General features: G+C 40.8%; 1 protein-coding gene across 3 annotated transcripts in view; it reads right to left on the reverse strand.

Moving 5' to 3' along the window:
- igsf21a (immunoglobin superfamily, member 21a) overlaps positions 1 to 6401 on the reverse strand; it is a 151101-nt gene extending 144700 nt beyond the window's left edge. For all 3 annotated transcript variants that reach the window (XM_029432341.1, XM_029432340.1, XM_029432338.1), the window contains exon 1: positions 5908 to 6401. In XM_029432341.1, the coding sequence (XP_029288201.1) occupies positions 5908 to 6046 (139 nt within the window). In that variant the 5' untranslated portion in view covers positions 6047 to 6401. The remainder of the gene's footprint in view (positions 1 to 5907) is intronic.
- Positions 6402 to 15153: the final 8752 nt, after the last annotated feature.

Consider the following 15153-nt stretch of genomic DNA (forward strand, 5'->3'; position numbering starts at 1 on the left):
TTTCATCACATTAAATGGGATTTGAAGTTACAAAAGATCCAGACTAAAAGGTGAGTATAACCACGGTTATACTTTAATTGAAGGTGATCACTGAAGGAGACAATTGGTAGTCACACACATGGTATCTCCAGTGACTGCAGGGAAATGTGGGAATGTTTTTTTTCTTCTTTTGTGAAGCTATTAGATGCAGCTGAGCCACCTTTGTGCCCAATTGATGTCCTAATTTCGGGTCAAAGTGCTCTAAGTAGTTTTGTTGTATGTCATAAGGTCCAAGTGAGCTGCAGCCTTTAATATATTGTTCGACAATTTCCAAACACCTCATTGTTTGAACTTACTGTGGCTTCAACGATATCAGCAGAATACATAATGGAGTTTTAAGACAAATGAGATCCTATCGGCTGCAGTGTGATATTAAATTGTGTTTCAACAGTCCTGTATATAGAGAGCGTTTGGTCTCGGAGAGCAAACAGTCTAGAAATGAGTTGTGTGCAATAAATCAATAAATAAATCAAACAGCTGCATTGCATGTTAATATATTCCAGCCAGCAGGAGCACTAAGTCTGTCCTGTAAAGGAAAACACGCATGTGAGCATGTATTAAAAGCAGTCACAATTGACCGAACAAACAATAGTGGAGCAAAAAACAATGAAGACTGCTTCTAATCTGAGTATAATCATTTTATATAACTGCTGAAAGCTGCAGTGCTCACGCAAAGCCTTGTGATTGTGAGATAGTGGCATAACCACAACCCATTTCCCAGCCAATATCTCTTTCTCACTTCCTGTGAGTCAGGACCAGCCGTCAGCAGCAGACAGTCACAGTGCACCGGAAACCATCTCACAGAGATCCAGCGCCCGTTAAATCCGTCAAAACTGCCGTGATTCTAAACACCCACCAGCAGTACTGTGGTATTAGTATCAGTACTTTGTATCAGGAACAGAAGGGTTTAAAATAAGCTCACGCTGAAAGAACACATACTGGTTTTAACCTATGGAAGAGTCAAACATTAAGGCCACAGTGAAGTCGAGCTGTCGTGTCATGTTTAGTTAACTCTGTCGTTTCACAGCCAACCACCTTTAACTGTTTTCTTTTAATGTGCCTATATTGACTGCTTTGTCTGCATTGCAACTGCAATAACTCCAACAACCACAACAGTGTGTTGAACGGAGTCTGTTCTCCATAATGCTCAGTATCCCTTTGACCTTTGACACAGTGAACATGAGTCCATGAACGTAGATTATTTCGCTCCTTATCCCTGTAATATTCCTACCACACTCTACTGGGAGCAAATCACATAGAGCCTGCCTGCCCCATTTCCTGATCTACATCAAATCAGAGCGCCTTGTGCTTTATTGCATTGCTCTCTGAACCTACATGCAGCTGTTCAAATGTAAAGCAGTTCCAACTCAGCATTTCCAATAATCCTAGGACACATATTCACTGCCAACACTAATTGGGGGGAAACATTAAAACAAGATATATGAGCATCTGAGGGAAGACGCATAATTGATTGCAGTGGACAGCAAGTGACTTGCTTTGAGAGTAAACAAAGAGTGATTCACTTATTCAATCGACATTCAACAAAAGCATTATCCCCCCCCCCCCCAGTAAGGGTTATGCAAAAGGACTTGTATAGTATTAATGTGGAAAACACTTCAACCACAGATTGCTCTCAAAAGGGAAATCCGATACAGCATTAGAGATACTTTGATTTCTATTAGGTAAGACTGATCGGAGAAAATGTTCGAGTACAGAAGATGAAAATGAGAAAATCAACCAGGCCAACTGCCAAGCGTCAAAAAACTGCAATTTGTGATAATTTCAATTAACTTCTGAGCACTCTTTGTCTGTAGTTCTTAATCTCTTAGAGAAATCTCTGAAGCCTTGTGAAGCTACTCTGTTCTTCCCTAAATGGCGCTGTAATACAGACAGTAATACCACCTTGAGCCAACTTATTAGCAAGGATTTATTTTTCCTTTTTTTTGAGGGTAGTGGAGGTGAAGTCTGTAAGGACAAAGAAATATCCATCAAGCTACCCTACACAACACTTTAACGTGAAAACATGAAACCCTGATATCCACCGAAATCACAAATGGGACTGCAGAGAAGACGAGATCATCTCTTCCAAATGAAACCCAGAAGAATAACACAATTTCAACCCAATTAAATTCTGGGGTGCTGGGTATATTAATTTCTCCCCAACAAGAAGTCATAAATCAAAACTTAACCATCAACTATGATAAACTATCTCTTGAACCGCAGCAAGTGATCTCAGGGTAGCAATTGTGATTAGCTAGTCCGGGTGAAGCTGGACCGCAAATGTAAATAAGCTTTATAGCCAACTGTGGCTGGACGGGTGTGTTGTGCCTCACACACGTTTCGGTAGGATATAGTATCAATGCATCACGCCATCGCCGTGATCGATCAAAAGTGAGAAAGGTTAAATGTTCAATTTGGTGGCATCACAATATTTCCAATGCATACTGTGTTTTTTATAGGGGTAGCAGACAACAAGATACACCCACGCTGGGTTAAATGTTCTAGCTCAGTGTTTTAAGGTAGTAGGTTCATTTCATTTCAACCAGCGCAGGAACTTGTATCTCATGTGACATCTCCGGTGACACACCAACTGGACGTTCTTCCACACATGCTTTGAGCTGGTTGGTGGTTCCATCGTTTGAACTATTGGAAAATGTGCTCTTTTTCGCCCCACCAATATAAAGCTTCAGCCAGCAGATGCTTATCTTATCTTGGCATGAAGATTGCAAACAGCTCGTCTGGTTCTATCCAAAGGCTATTAAAAATATGTGAAATACCAACTCTAAATGAACATGTTCTATCTGGGTTGTTTTTTTTATCTGCACAAAAGCCAAAGTCAAGAAATGACAAGTTGACGTTTTATAAGGAGTTATGTGTCAGACTATTACTTGGCTAAGAGCTGTAGTCTAGTCTTGTTGTCACCGTGAGTTTGCCAAGCAACTAGCGACAACTTCAGGAAGTCACTGCCCCCGGCCAGTAATGGTCTGACGCATAATGCCACGTTTACACTCGGGTTTGTGTAAGAAAGAATCAAGCGAGATATAACGTTTCAGATGTGATGATGGGCGGATGTTGTTACCTTCAGACGGAGCCAGGCTAGCTGTTTCCCCTGCTTCCAGTCTTTATGCTAAGCTAAGCTAAGCTAAGCTTCTGTTGCCTGTAGCCTTATGTTTACAGGACAGATATGAGATGTCCATCTATCCATCCAACTATTTAACTCTCAGCTAAATAAATAAATAACCATATTTCGCAAAAAAATGTCGAAAATGTTCTAAATGTTTAGTTTTTTTTATCCTTTGTGATGCTAGATGTTTCTAGAAGGCAGTGTATGAAGTAAACCTCGTCAATCCAGGAACCAAATGCAGTTCAACTCATTTGGATTGGATTGGTTTTCTATGTAAATGTTTGACCTGCAGAGTAAGCACTCTGGTGAGATCAATCCTCATAATGGTGTGTCTGCACTGATGTTGCAAAAGTCAATCGGATGTAACAGGTGCACGAGAGGCTGGAGACTCAGCTACACGCTGTGAATACAGGCATACCAATGTGACAATGCTTTAGGGAAGATACAGGAACAATTCCGTACCACCCATTTCTGTCATGAAGAAAAAACAACAAGTATAATATACTAAATATTTATTTTTATTTTAGATTGCATATCTGGAGTAAAACTAGACTCCAGTGTATTCATACAGTATATATATATATATACATATATATATATAAATATGCATGCATAAATCGTGCAAAAATATAACTCCTGGAGAAACTCAAAGCCTACAAACACTGAATATGTATCCTGCTCTTGAAACAGTGTCTCTGTGCTTCACAGCCAAACAGAAATCCTGAACTACTGAATTTCAATAACTGAGGCTAGCTTGTGGGCACAGCTGGATGTGAGCTGTGCCCAAGTTTCTAAAGAAAGAACACATCTGGCAGACAGAGGTGTTGCATGCGCTTCAAGTTCACCGAGAGCATAACAGAGTGTCCTGAAAATGAGATGCTGTAAGCATCATGTCTAATATTTTGCTGACATGAAAGAAAGTGTTGGGAACCCTCTTCTTGCATGACTTTACAAGATAGAGATGAGAGTAGAGTCTCTGACCACAGGCGCTCTCTTTGGGAAGCAAATAAGATATGGACGCACACACATTGAAATACAGAGACCTTGCTCTTGTTATAACACACACACACACACACACACACACACACCAACACACCAACACACATTGCATACTGGTATGAATTGAAAGTGATATCCAGAAGACAGCAGACAGTTAATATACAGAATTCTGCCTCTGGGAGAAAAAAAAACATACAATAAAAAGGTGAAATCCTAAAATCTGTGTATCCACAGAATAAATCTATTTTGTGAAAACAGGTGACAAAAAAAGCCAACAACAACCACGCAGTGACTGAAAGTCACTACAACTCAACTCCTGACAATTGATCGGTTCAATTCTATCTTCCACTATTTGTTTACATAGCAATCAATGATAATTCCTGCATGGAAAGTCTCCTTCAGTCGATCCAAAATAACACAGAATATAATCAAACCAAAGGTAATCTAAGCTATTGTGAACATTTCAAATGAGCATGATTGCATTATTGGTAGTCCTAAATACTTTACACAGGTCCTTGTTTGACGCATTTTATCACTAAACATTATCTTAAGCTCAACAGGCATAATGATTTCCTATGGGTCAACGAAGGTCAGAAACACTTAAAAACAAGAAAATCCTCAGCTAACCGGGGAGGTTCACAGGTTAGTGTGTAAGGCATGCTGCTCTGATGCTGTGGCCAGGGGTGAACTCTGCTCTGAAGTCCTTCAAACACCACAATGTTACCACCGGGAGCTGAACTCCAGCAGAATGAGAAGGAGCCTTACACAGCCTGCTCTTTCTGTATTCATTCATGAGGGAATCAACTGCTTGCAGTGCAGTCTCTTAATGCATGACAGCATGTAGAAGTGCCTCTGCAAAATGCCACAGGGACCACATGTGAGGACAAGCAATATCATAAGGGAACATGCTTAAAGGGTCCTTATCTGTTGCAAACAGTTGGATAACAGGCTGGCTCCCCCTTACATTGCAGTATAACATCCACAGTCCCATCGCCACTGCCTCCCAACATAAAAAAAAGACAATCCTGTAGAAGATAGTAATAATTCTTAAGGATATACATTTGTTTTTAATTTAAAATCGCCTTCGTGAGAAATGATCAATGCTTGTTCATCCTTTAACCGCGTCAACGGAGGATAGAGAGAAAACACGCGACACTGATGCCACCGCTGTGCGGAGCATTGCGTTTCTCTACACTGAAAGCAGAATTCTGCATCAAAAAAAAGATGCACTTTAATGTTTTTCAAGGCAACAACTTTAATATCTGTTGAGCCCGAGTGCTATCTGGTGTGCAGAAGCCACGATGACCAGGACGCCGAGTGAGTGCGCTTCGGTGTGCTTTAGTTGTGCGGTGCTCAGAAGTCGGTGCTGTATGCTGGTCGTGATAGTCAATGCAGATGAATTAAGACTTAATACATAACTAGGCCTCCTGCTAACCCTCTTCTTGCATTTCCTTTGAGCACTCAAACATCACGCATTATGCAGCCTGAACTGAATACGACCATTATTCATTGATGTCTCTCTTCCACGACTTGGTTGGCGTGGAAGGGGAAAGTTGGCATGAGGCAAGCGTGGCACCGATCGCCTCCACCCTGCTGTCCTGTCAATGGCCAGTTAGTATTTTACTGTCACATACGAATCACTCAACTCATTGACAGTTGGGCGATTGTTAGACCCCACGCACGGATCGGAGGGCTGCGCGAGAGGTTTCGACTGTGTGAAAATGATATGACGGGGTCAGACTTACCGACGGCTAAATCCAGTAGATCTGCGCACAAGAGCAAGCACAACGAGAAGACGGTCATCTTTCCCTTATTTTGCAATAAATCCCAAACTCCATTTGCGTTTACATGCTCTCCGGGTTTCGGCTGTGTAATCCCCACCATTCCAGAGGTATGCGATTGAAAGGTGCCCCCAAACTATTCATGTTGCAGCTCAAGTCTAAGTGGAGAAATCGGAGAAGTTGACAATGAATACAGCATTCAGAGCGGTGAAAATCGAGCATCAGATATAAAAAAAAAAATGAGTCACTGGCTGCGATTACAGAACAAGCGGAGTGTTATTTTTTCCCTCCCAGTTTAAACAATAGGGAGCTGAGCTGAGCCGCGCAGCACAGAAAGGCTCTGCAAAACACGGAGGTTGGGATGAAAATGTGTTCCTCTCTCTCTCTCTCTCTCTCTCTCTCTCTCTCTCTCTCTGTCTCTCTCTCTGTCTCTGTCTCTCTTTCTCTCTGTCTCTCTGTCTCTCCTCTCTCTCTGTCTCTCTCTCTCTCTCTCTCTCTCTCTCTCTCTCTCTCTCTCTCTCTCTCTCTCTCTCTCTCTCTCTCTCTCTCTCTCCTCCCGCCCATCAGACAGACACACAGTCATTCCTGATCACTCGCTCTTTTATTTCACACAATTTTCCTTAATCCCACCCTGGATTCAGACCACTCTAATTCTGTCCATTAAGCCGATTTGTTTGTGTTGTTTTTCTATTCCTTGTAAAAAATAAATTAAAAAACCGGGTTTAAAGATCCTTATGCTCCGGTATACTATATAGACTCTACCATGTACCAAAACCATGTAATTATTTTTAACAATCAGAACATATTTAATGAATGTGTCTGCTTGTCTTACCTCTGTTTGTGAATTCTCTATTGTGCAAATGAAAGGATGCTTCAACTCACTTCCAATTCTAGACAGCGTGTCAGTAAACATATATTTTAAATACTATCTCCAGGTTGCTTATCAGGCTGTCTCGTGTCACATATCTCCTTTTTCTGTCTTATGATCATACTATTTTAACTGCTTGTGAACAAACTGAACTGTATGAGCAGCAAAGTAATGAACCTGCTCGTCAGGTAAGCATCATGTATCATGCAGGCAGACAAATGTGGATTCAAGTATCAGGAAAGATTTCTCCTGAGAGGAAGTGAGCATTTTATTTTGCAGAGAAATACATTCTTGCAGTATACGTTACAGAATGAATGGCTGCGGCACTACTTTCTTTTCATATTGTAATGTCACTCAAATCAGAAAGCCTTTTAGTAAATGCCACATAATAATAATTCTTAAATATAACAATGACATTTAAAAAATATATCCAATTAGCATATCCCCGCTGTCGCCAAGATGAACCGGTGTTCAGTCACATTTGATTAATATATGTAAACTTCAATAATAGGGAGATAGGTTTAATATTTCCTGTCATCGTGGTCATATCCAAAATCAGTGTTCAAGAGTGATGTGGCCACAAGTATTGTCAAGACTCTCCTAACTTTTACAGGCACCTCAGGCTGTGTCATTCTAATCAGCATCCCCTTTAGTAAGGTTAGCCCTGGTTTGCTGCTCTCTTTTGCTCTGAAATGATGTTTGCAGCACTATATGCCTTTTGTGAAATAGTCCTCAGGGTTCTCTTTCATAGTCTGGGCAATACGTTATTCAGGAAGACAGCCACCAGCATGCCAAATCCATTCCCCGTCCAAAAAAATATGAATCCAGTTGAATAAAGCCATTGGTTTCCTATTTTCAGAAAAGCCAACTCAATATATCAAGGTTGTGAACTTGCATTGATTCTAGCAGCACTGACCCGGTAAGACCTTTGTCTTTTAGGAACCTGTGTAGCTTCAGACGTCCACACGCTCCGATCATTATGAGACGTTGCCGTGACAAAACGCACGACTAGACAATGAGTTGAACAAGCTGGAAAGGATGCCACATTTATATATATATTAAAGCTCTTGAGAATATGTAAATACAGTAGCAGAGAGTCTCCCACACTGCTGACAGAGTAGAGAGGATGCTTCCCCCCCTGGTTAAGGTCAGCAGTACTAATGCACTAACACACATCTCTAGAGGGCAGTGTCAACAACAATTTATTGGGGTAACATAGCTGAATGTGCTGCTGCCCATATGGCATCTAACCCTCTAACAAAGAGGGGTCTCCAGTCCTGGGAGAGTACACTACGCTGCTGTTTCCATGTGCTTACTTCTCTCTTTGTACCATAAGCACAAATCAATAAGTCTTTAACTGATTCTTTTCTTTTGTTTGTATTTAGAATGTGAGGAATTCAGAAGCAAAGCAAACCTGACACGCAGAGAGAAGCGACTCCATCTTGATGAGCATTACTCCTCTCTCTGTCTCTCTGTCTCTCTGTCTCTCTGTCTCTCTCTGTCTCTCTCTGTCTCTCTGTCTCTGTATCTCTCTCTCTCTCTCTCTCTCTCTCTCTCTCTCTCTCTCTGTCTCTCTCTGTCTCTCTGTCTCTGTATCTCTCTCTCTCTCTCTCTCTCTCTCTCTCTCTCTCTCTGTCTCTGTCTCTGTCTCTCTCTCTCTCTCTCTCTCTCTGTCTCTCTCTGTATCTCTCTCTCTCTCTGTCTCTCTCTCTCTCTGTCTCTGTCTCTCTCTGTATCTCTCTCTCTCTCTCTCTCTCTCTGTCTCTGTATCTCTCTCTCTCTCTCTCTCTCTCTCTCTCTCTCTCTCTCTCTCTCTCTCTCTCTCTCTCTCTCTCTCTCGTCCCAGTTATCATGATGTACTCGTTTCTGTTTATACATGAATGTACAGTTGAAACTAAAGCAGCCGAACAAATACTTCCCTTTGGACCACAACTCTTCTGTGATTTTATGTGCATCTTTTGTGCCGTGCATTTCAGTTTACTTGTGTGTTTTTTTGGGATCATGGAATGAAATCCTTAAATGTGTGAGATCTTGTACGATCTGTGTTGTCACATAGAAATGTTTCAGCAGATTCCTCAAAGTGAAATACTTAAGAGAGTTGGAGTTATATGTGTACCTTGTTTGATCTGTTTTGATTGTTGAGGAAAGGTGCCAGTATACCAAACTGGACATAAAGTCCTAAAAGGTCTCGCCTACTTCACATAAATTAAACATATCAACTTGTAACCTTTTTATCATATACATCAATTCTATATTTCATGCACGCTTAATGCACAGCGTGCTAACCGCACCACAACCTCCTACCTGCGAGAGCATTCACCAAAATTGCAAAGCATTTTTAAGAACGGCTTCGCTAATGGCCGGCACTTACCGGCAAGAAGTCCAACACAATGAACTCCTCACAGCAGAGCAAATGATGTGCTGTGCTTTAATGCTACATAAGATGAATACGCAACTCTATTATATGTCACGTTCATTGACAACCGTGCACTTGATCAAAGAAAGAAAAGGTGCATTTTCTGAGGAAAATAAATGACTTTAGATCAGAATACTGATCAGATGGATATTCAAATAATTTGCGACAGCATTACACATCGGCCATGGTCTGAGAAATCTAAGCTCTATTATTTCCTTCTACCCCACCTGATCCCCCCATTAGAGAGGATAAGCCAGGAGCATCTGGCAGTACTCGCTGTAGCCCCACGCCTTCGGAAGTCACTCGTGGTTTGGATTATGCTGGTGAATTTGGGTTTGCCTCCTCTCAATACTTCTAAATATCCGAGCGCTTCGGTTTCAGTCCAGCCCAAATGTTCCACTCCTGGCAGAAATGGCACAATAATAAAACAGAAATAAAGCAGAATCTACTGCCAGGTTGTCGAAAAACAAAATCAGTGTTGAAAATAGCAAATCCTGTTCAGGTAAGGTTGTATCCTTCATTGTTGTGTGAGACGGATCCTGCATCCTCAGCACTGCCAGGATCAGCACCTTGGACAGCGACGTGACACGCTGGTGCAGAAAGTCCCAAATCAGGGGTGTCAAACATACGGCGCAGAACGACTTTGCAAAGTGTTAAAATGACATTAAGACATTAACTGCAATTTCAAATGTGTCCACTAAATCTTTTGAGCCTTTGTAGCTGCACTGTGATCTGTAAGTAATGCACATAATGATAAAGTGAAACATAATATTGTTGAAATTGCAACTTATTTTAAGAAATTTCAGGTTGTTCATAATATATTGTAAAAAGATAATTCATTAAATGTGAACATTTACAGAATTTGCACTAAAACAAATGGAAACATTTGGAGTTGTGGTTATTTATAGGTTGTAATGCTTTAATTGTACTGGACCGGCCCACTTGAGATCACATTGGGCTGTATGTGGCCCCTGAACTACAATGAGTTTGACACCCCTTCTCCTAAATGATCCACCTGAGGTGTGCAGGGAAGCAGGCGGCTGCTTGGCTCATCTATTGTTAGTTTGAAACAGCTGAATCAATGTTATTTAACATCAGTAACGTTTGCAGTTCACCACAACTTCACGATACAGAAACCTCCAGACAGACAGATTTTAAATGATAATAAACTGTGTATTATTATTGTTGTGGTTTTAAAGAGGTTAGCATGTGCAAACTATTGAACATACTTTGTTTAAAGGAGCACCAGTTACAAGTGGTTATGTACATGTGGATCAGAAAGATCTCATTAAACTCTGCTGCTTTTTAATAATACATTAAATTGTGTTTATTTACTCGTTACAGTATCTTGCTTAAAGTTAAGAAAACAATGTTGAAGTATAAATATCCAACAGATGAACAATGGCTTGAATTCCTCACTGCCATTCTCCTCAGGGCACATTGCCTTCAGCAAATTAGGTATGAAATGGAAAACAGAGCTTCAATAATTTTAGAACAAAATGTTCAGCATTAAAAAATACCGTCTTAAGAACAGCCCGAATATCAAACCTTTAAAAAGTCCCCAAGGACAGATATGTGTGATTAAAAAAATACATATCTTGAAGCTAATTGTGAAGGAAAAGCACACAAGGCTTAAATTGATCCGTCACTGGAACCACCTGACAAGATGATACCAATCAATGGGCGAGTCGTGTACACAAACCACTGATGCAACCTTTGGGTTCTCACTTAGACACCTGCAAACTGCACTCTTGGACTCACATAGGAATTCATAGGGGGGACCGTTGCTAAAGAACCATCTCGCTTCTGAGCATTAAGAACAGCTGCCAAGAGGATATTTGTGAGAGCCCTGGGCATTTTGTCGGGGATGTGAGATTGCAAACAGAAAGGATCTTGTCCACCTTAGGCCGAATGAACGCCGAGGTCCAGAGTGACGAATATGCCAGCGCGTTGCAGTTTTTATGCTGCAGTGGTATCAGCTAAGTGAGCAGATTTGTTCGCTTTAGTCACTAAGAAATCAATTGCGAATCAAATCCTGAATCACTCTTTACTCTGCGTGATGTAGCTGTCCCTAATATGAGCTGATGTTCAGTGATTGAAAAGCATCTTTCTGTCCTGATCTGTTGGTGACAATACCTGCGTCTTCCAGCAGAATTAGCAAATCATTCTGAACAGTGCAGTCTCTTTACGTCACCTGCCAACAAAAGGCATACACGCACGACAAAATGTATGTTGCCAAGTGAATTGGGAAGCTTCAAGTTCAGGTCAAAAGACAAAAGAATCTTGCATATAATGTTCATATGTATACCAGGAGAGGGGGGGCCGGGGGAAGCTTCATTTTCTTTATTCATTGCACAAGGATATTGAATCGTAATGCATAAACATAAGTGAATTTATGTCGGTATTGGATTCAGGCTCTCTCTCAATGTTTGCATCCCAAACACAGCTGATGGTGCAGGACACGCCGCAATATCTGCATCCGAGGGTCAGCCACTGCACCGCTCAATGGCGTCCGATGGCTGTCAGCCTAGTGTGTAAGGCATGTGTGTCAACTTAATTCCAGTGCAGTCGTCATTTAGCGGGGGGGAGGGATCCTTTAAGGACACTGTGACTACACATGAAGCTCAGACGCCACAGCTTAACACTACAATGTTTCACTCTAATTATTAGTCCGGTTGAATTACTATGCAAATGTTTGGCTCTTAATCTGAAACCTTGATCTGGATATAAACGTGTATTGCAGTCAGTGTGAATGACCAGAAAACTATTAACCATCTTGCAAATTTTGACCAATTTAATTGCTCAGGTTCAGTAGGATTGACTTTAATTACCTCCATTACTCACTCCAAATAGCGTTCATGTTTAGAGTCTCATGTGAGGAATATTTAATAAGACAATCGCATCTGAAAAAGCTCTTTCACTTTCATTAGTGGAATGTGGCTGGCACTGCAAAGTACAGGGGAAGATTATAATCAAGATCACTTTTGTAAAACATTGCTCTGTTTGATCATGTTGTCAACATTCACTGCATGTTCAGTAAAAAACATTAGCATATGGACTGAAATGAAACGTTGCGATGGCATGTTTTAGCTTACTCTCAATTGTGTTTTGTAGAACGCCAGGGTGAGTCTTAAAGAGGGATTAAAACAGATTTTCTCTCTCAAACGGAGCAGAAAGTATGTCAGATGGAACAGATGTATTTACATGCGTTGTACAGTTGCTGTGCCGTTGTCTTCTTACAAAATCGGAAGCTTTACGCAAATGTTTCCCGGTGTGATCGCAAACCTCCTTCAGTGTCTTCATACGCACTGAAACACTGAAAAAAAGGCAGGCTGACTATTTTGAAATCCACCAAACGACCACTTTGAATCATTTCAAAAGTTAGAAATGTTTCTATATTAAACGTATTGCACCAACTGCTTTCAAAGAAATGAATACCAGACTCTGTGAAAACATGGATAAAAGGCCGGACTCCAGGCAGGGATTTTTCATTTTTTTTCGATGTCATTTTCTCCCTCACACTTCTCAGACCCGCAGCTTTGAGGCTCTTACATGTTGCAAATGCTCATTTTCAAAGAGATTACAACACATATCTGTCAGAAGCAGAATTGCATGGATATTATGCATGGGGGACGACTCAGAAGTCTGCCAGTGGGAAACACATTGCAGTGTGGCTGAACCATCACCAGAGATTAGGGGTGACTTCTTAAAATGGGACAAGACCAGGCTTGCGGGCTTGACCAGGTTGGAACCGGCTGAAGACGTGCTTTAGCTGCACAATTTCACTTTATTTGTAGCACACGTAGATAGGGAGGAATGAAACGTTGATGTCAGCTGCAAGTATTTCCTGAAGTGATTAGCCTCATTTGACTGACTGAGTGATAACCTGTAGTGGCTCTACAGAATACTTGTGGCCATTAATAAATCAATGCCACACATAACACAGAGCACCAAGTACACACTTTTTATTAAGGAGGGAGAAAGGTCAGTCAATCAGCTCGGCTAAAAAAAAGTTTTAAAAGAAGTTATTAAATTAAAAACAAGTTTGTAGTACAGCATCTCATTTAAGTTCTACGCTAATATCAGTTGACCTGTATCTGTAAAGTAAGTAAAACCTTAATTAGTCCAGCATTAATGCATTAATGTGATGTTATTTACTCATTCGGGGGTAAAAGTGTAGAAAATCATTCCAGTAAAAGTACGAGAGTTGTATATTAATAGCTTCACTTTATATTTATTTATTTCAGCTCTCTCTGAAAACGCCTAATGTTAGAAAAGAGGGTGAAAGTCAAATGGAAAGTCAAACTGATTGGGCAATTACAGGATCGACGACTAATGTTTGCCTTTCCAAATGATGAGTCGTCTGATTTCTTGCCCACTGGGGAGGTTTGATTTGGTCAGAAATTCAAAGTGGTCTGATGTTGTAAAGCGAAGCACGACTGAAGTTCGTCCGCTGAAGTGCATGCAGCCCAAAACATAAAAACTACATAACATGTCCATGATATAATATTCCAGGTTGATCATCATAACATATTAGCAGACGCAGGCTAATGAAGACAGCAGGGCTATGTTAGCTAACGTGCGAGTTAGGCTACCATTACAATTCAGCTACCGATCAATTTTCCTCAACATCACTTTTTGGTAAACGCCTGTTTTTGTAAGAAGAGAAATAGCAGGCACAAAATACAAAATACAACAAGCAGTCATGCAAGCTGTCACTCGCCTGCTTCCTGGTTCTCAGGTTGTAGCTACAGTCTGAGACGCTCAACTGTCTCAGCCTCGTGGCGTCTTCCTATGATGAAACGTGTACTGTTAAGGTTGCTGTGCCCAATTCTCTGCCTGCTTAATATAACTTGCTCTTTTTCTTCTTAACATACCTACTCTGTTTCTGATTTGAGTGCAAATGTTTCCCTTTTACTGCATAAACGGATGGGCCTTTCTCCAACTTCAATATATTCAATATTGATTTCAACAATTCCTTCTTTCACCGCTTCGTTTGCTCCCTCGTTTTTCCGCACCTGAATGTGCCGGGACCCACATGAAGGGGATATCTTTCCCTCGACTAACTATTCTGGAGTTAGTAAACAAAAGATTTTAAACTCCGCTTGGTAACCAGGCAACTGTTGTGTTTGTGGGTCCTTTGATCCATCTCTAAATCAACTCTCTTATTCCTGTGCTCCATCTTAAATTATTTCAAGTCTTCACAATGATTTTCTAATTCCCAGACAGGTGTAGCAGGACACACCACAGTCAAAAAATAATAATCTAAGTGTCTGCTCATATTTATTTGTACTTCCTGGTTCTACCATGTAGCTGGGGAGGTGGGGGGGTGTTTGCCTGAGGCTTATGGCTTCATTTTGTAATTGCTTATTTGTTTGCAAGCAGGATTGCATAAATTGTAAATATCCATTTGTGGCCTAATGATGTGTTTATATGTATGTTCAGTGTAAAGTGTCCCCCCCCCCCCACCTGACACAGGTGGATTAGGCACTCTGAGGAGCTGGTTGTTGCTGCACATGGTGTCACAATCAATGCTCACACAAGGGTTTAATAACTAACCCTCCACACGTATCCTCAAGTTAAGACCAAAACATGTCTTCATATACAAATGTTTAGAATAGAACATCAAGCCATTCTGAATTAAACAATGTTTAGAAATACTTAATAAGAATAAGAATAAATACTACCATAACTGTCACCTTTGTAGGGAATATGGTACATACATACTCACACACTGTGCAACATGGAGTTTATTGCATGTTTATTATAAGACTTATTTTTGCCTGCGATCCTCTAACATGGAAACACACTGTTTGTTCCCTTGACAAGAGTCTGTCCGATCCTTTTCTTTAGTAAAGACATCGGGAGATAGATGTAGATATACAGACTCACTAAATTAGCAACACTAAGGCTAATAAGTGTCCCA

The sequence above is a fragment of the Cottoperca gobio genome, chromosome 5 (assembly GCF_900634415.1).
Source record: "Cottoperca gobio chromosome 5, fCotGob3.1, whole genome shotgun sequence".
NCBI classification, from domain to species: Eukaryota; Metazoa; Chordata; class Actinopteri; order Perciformes; family Bovichtidae; genus Cottoperca; species Cottoperca gobio.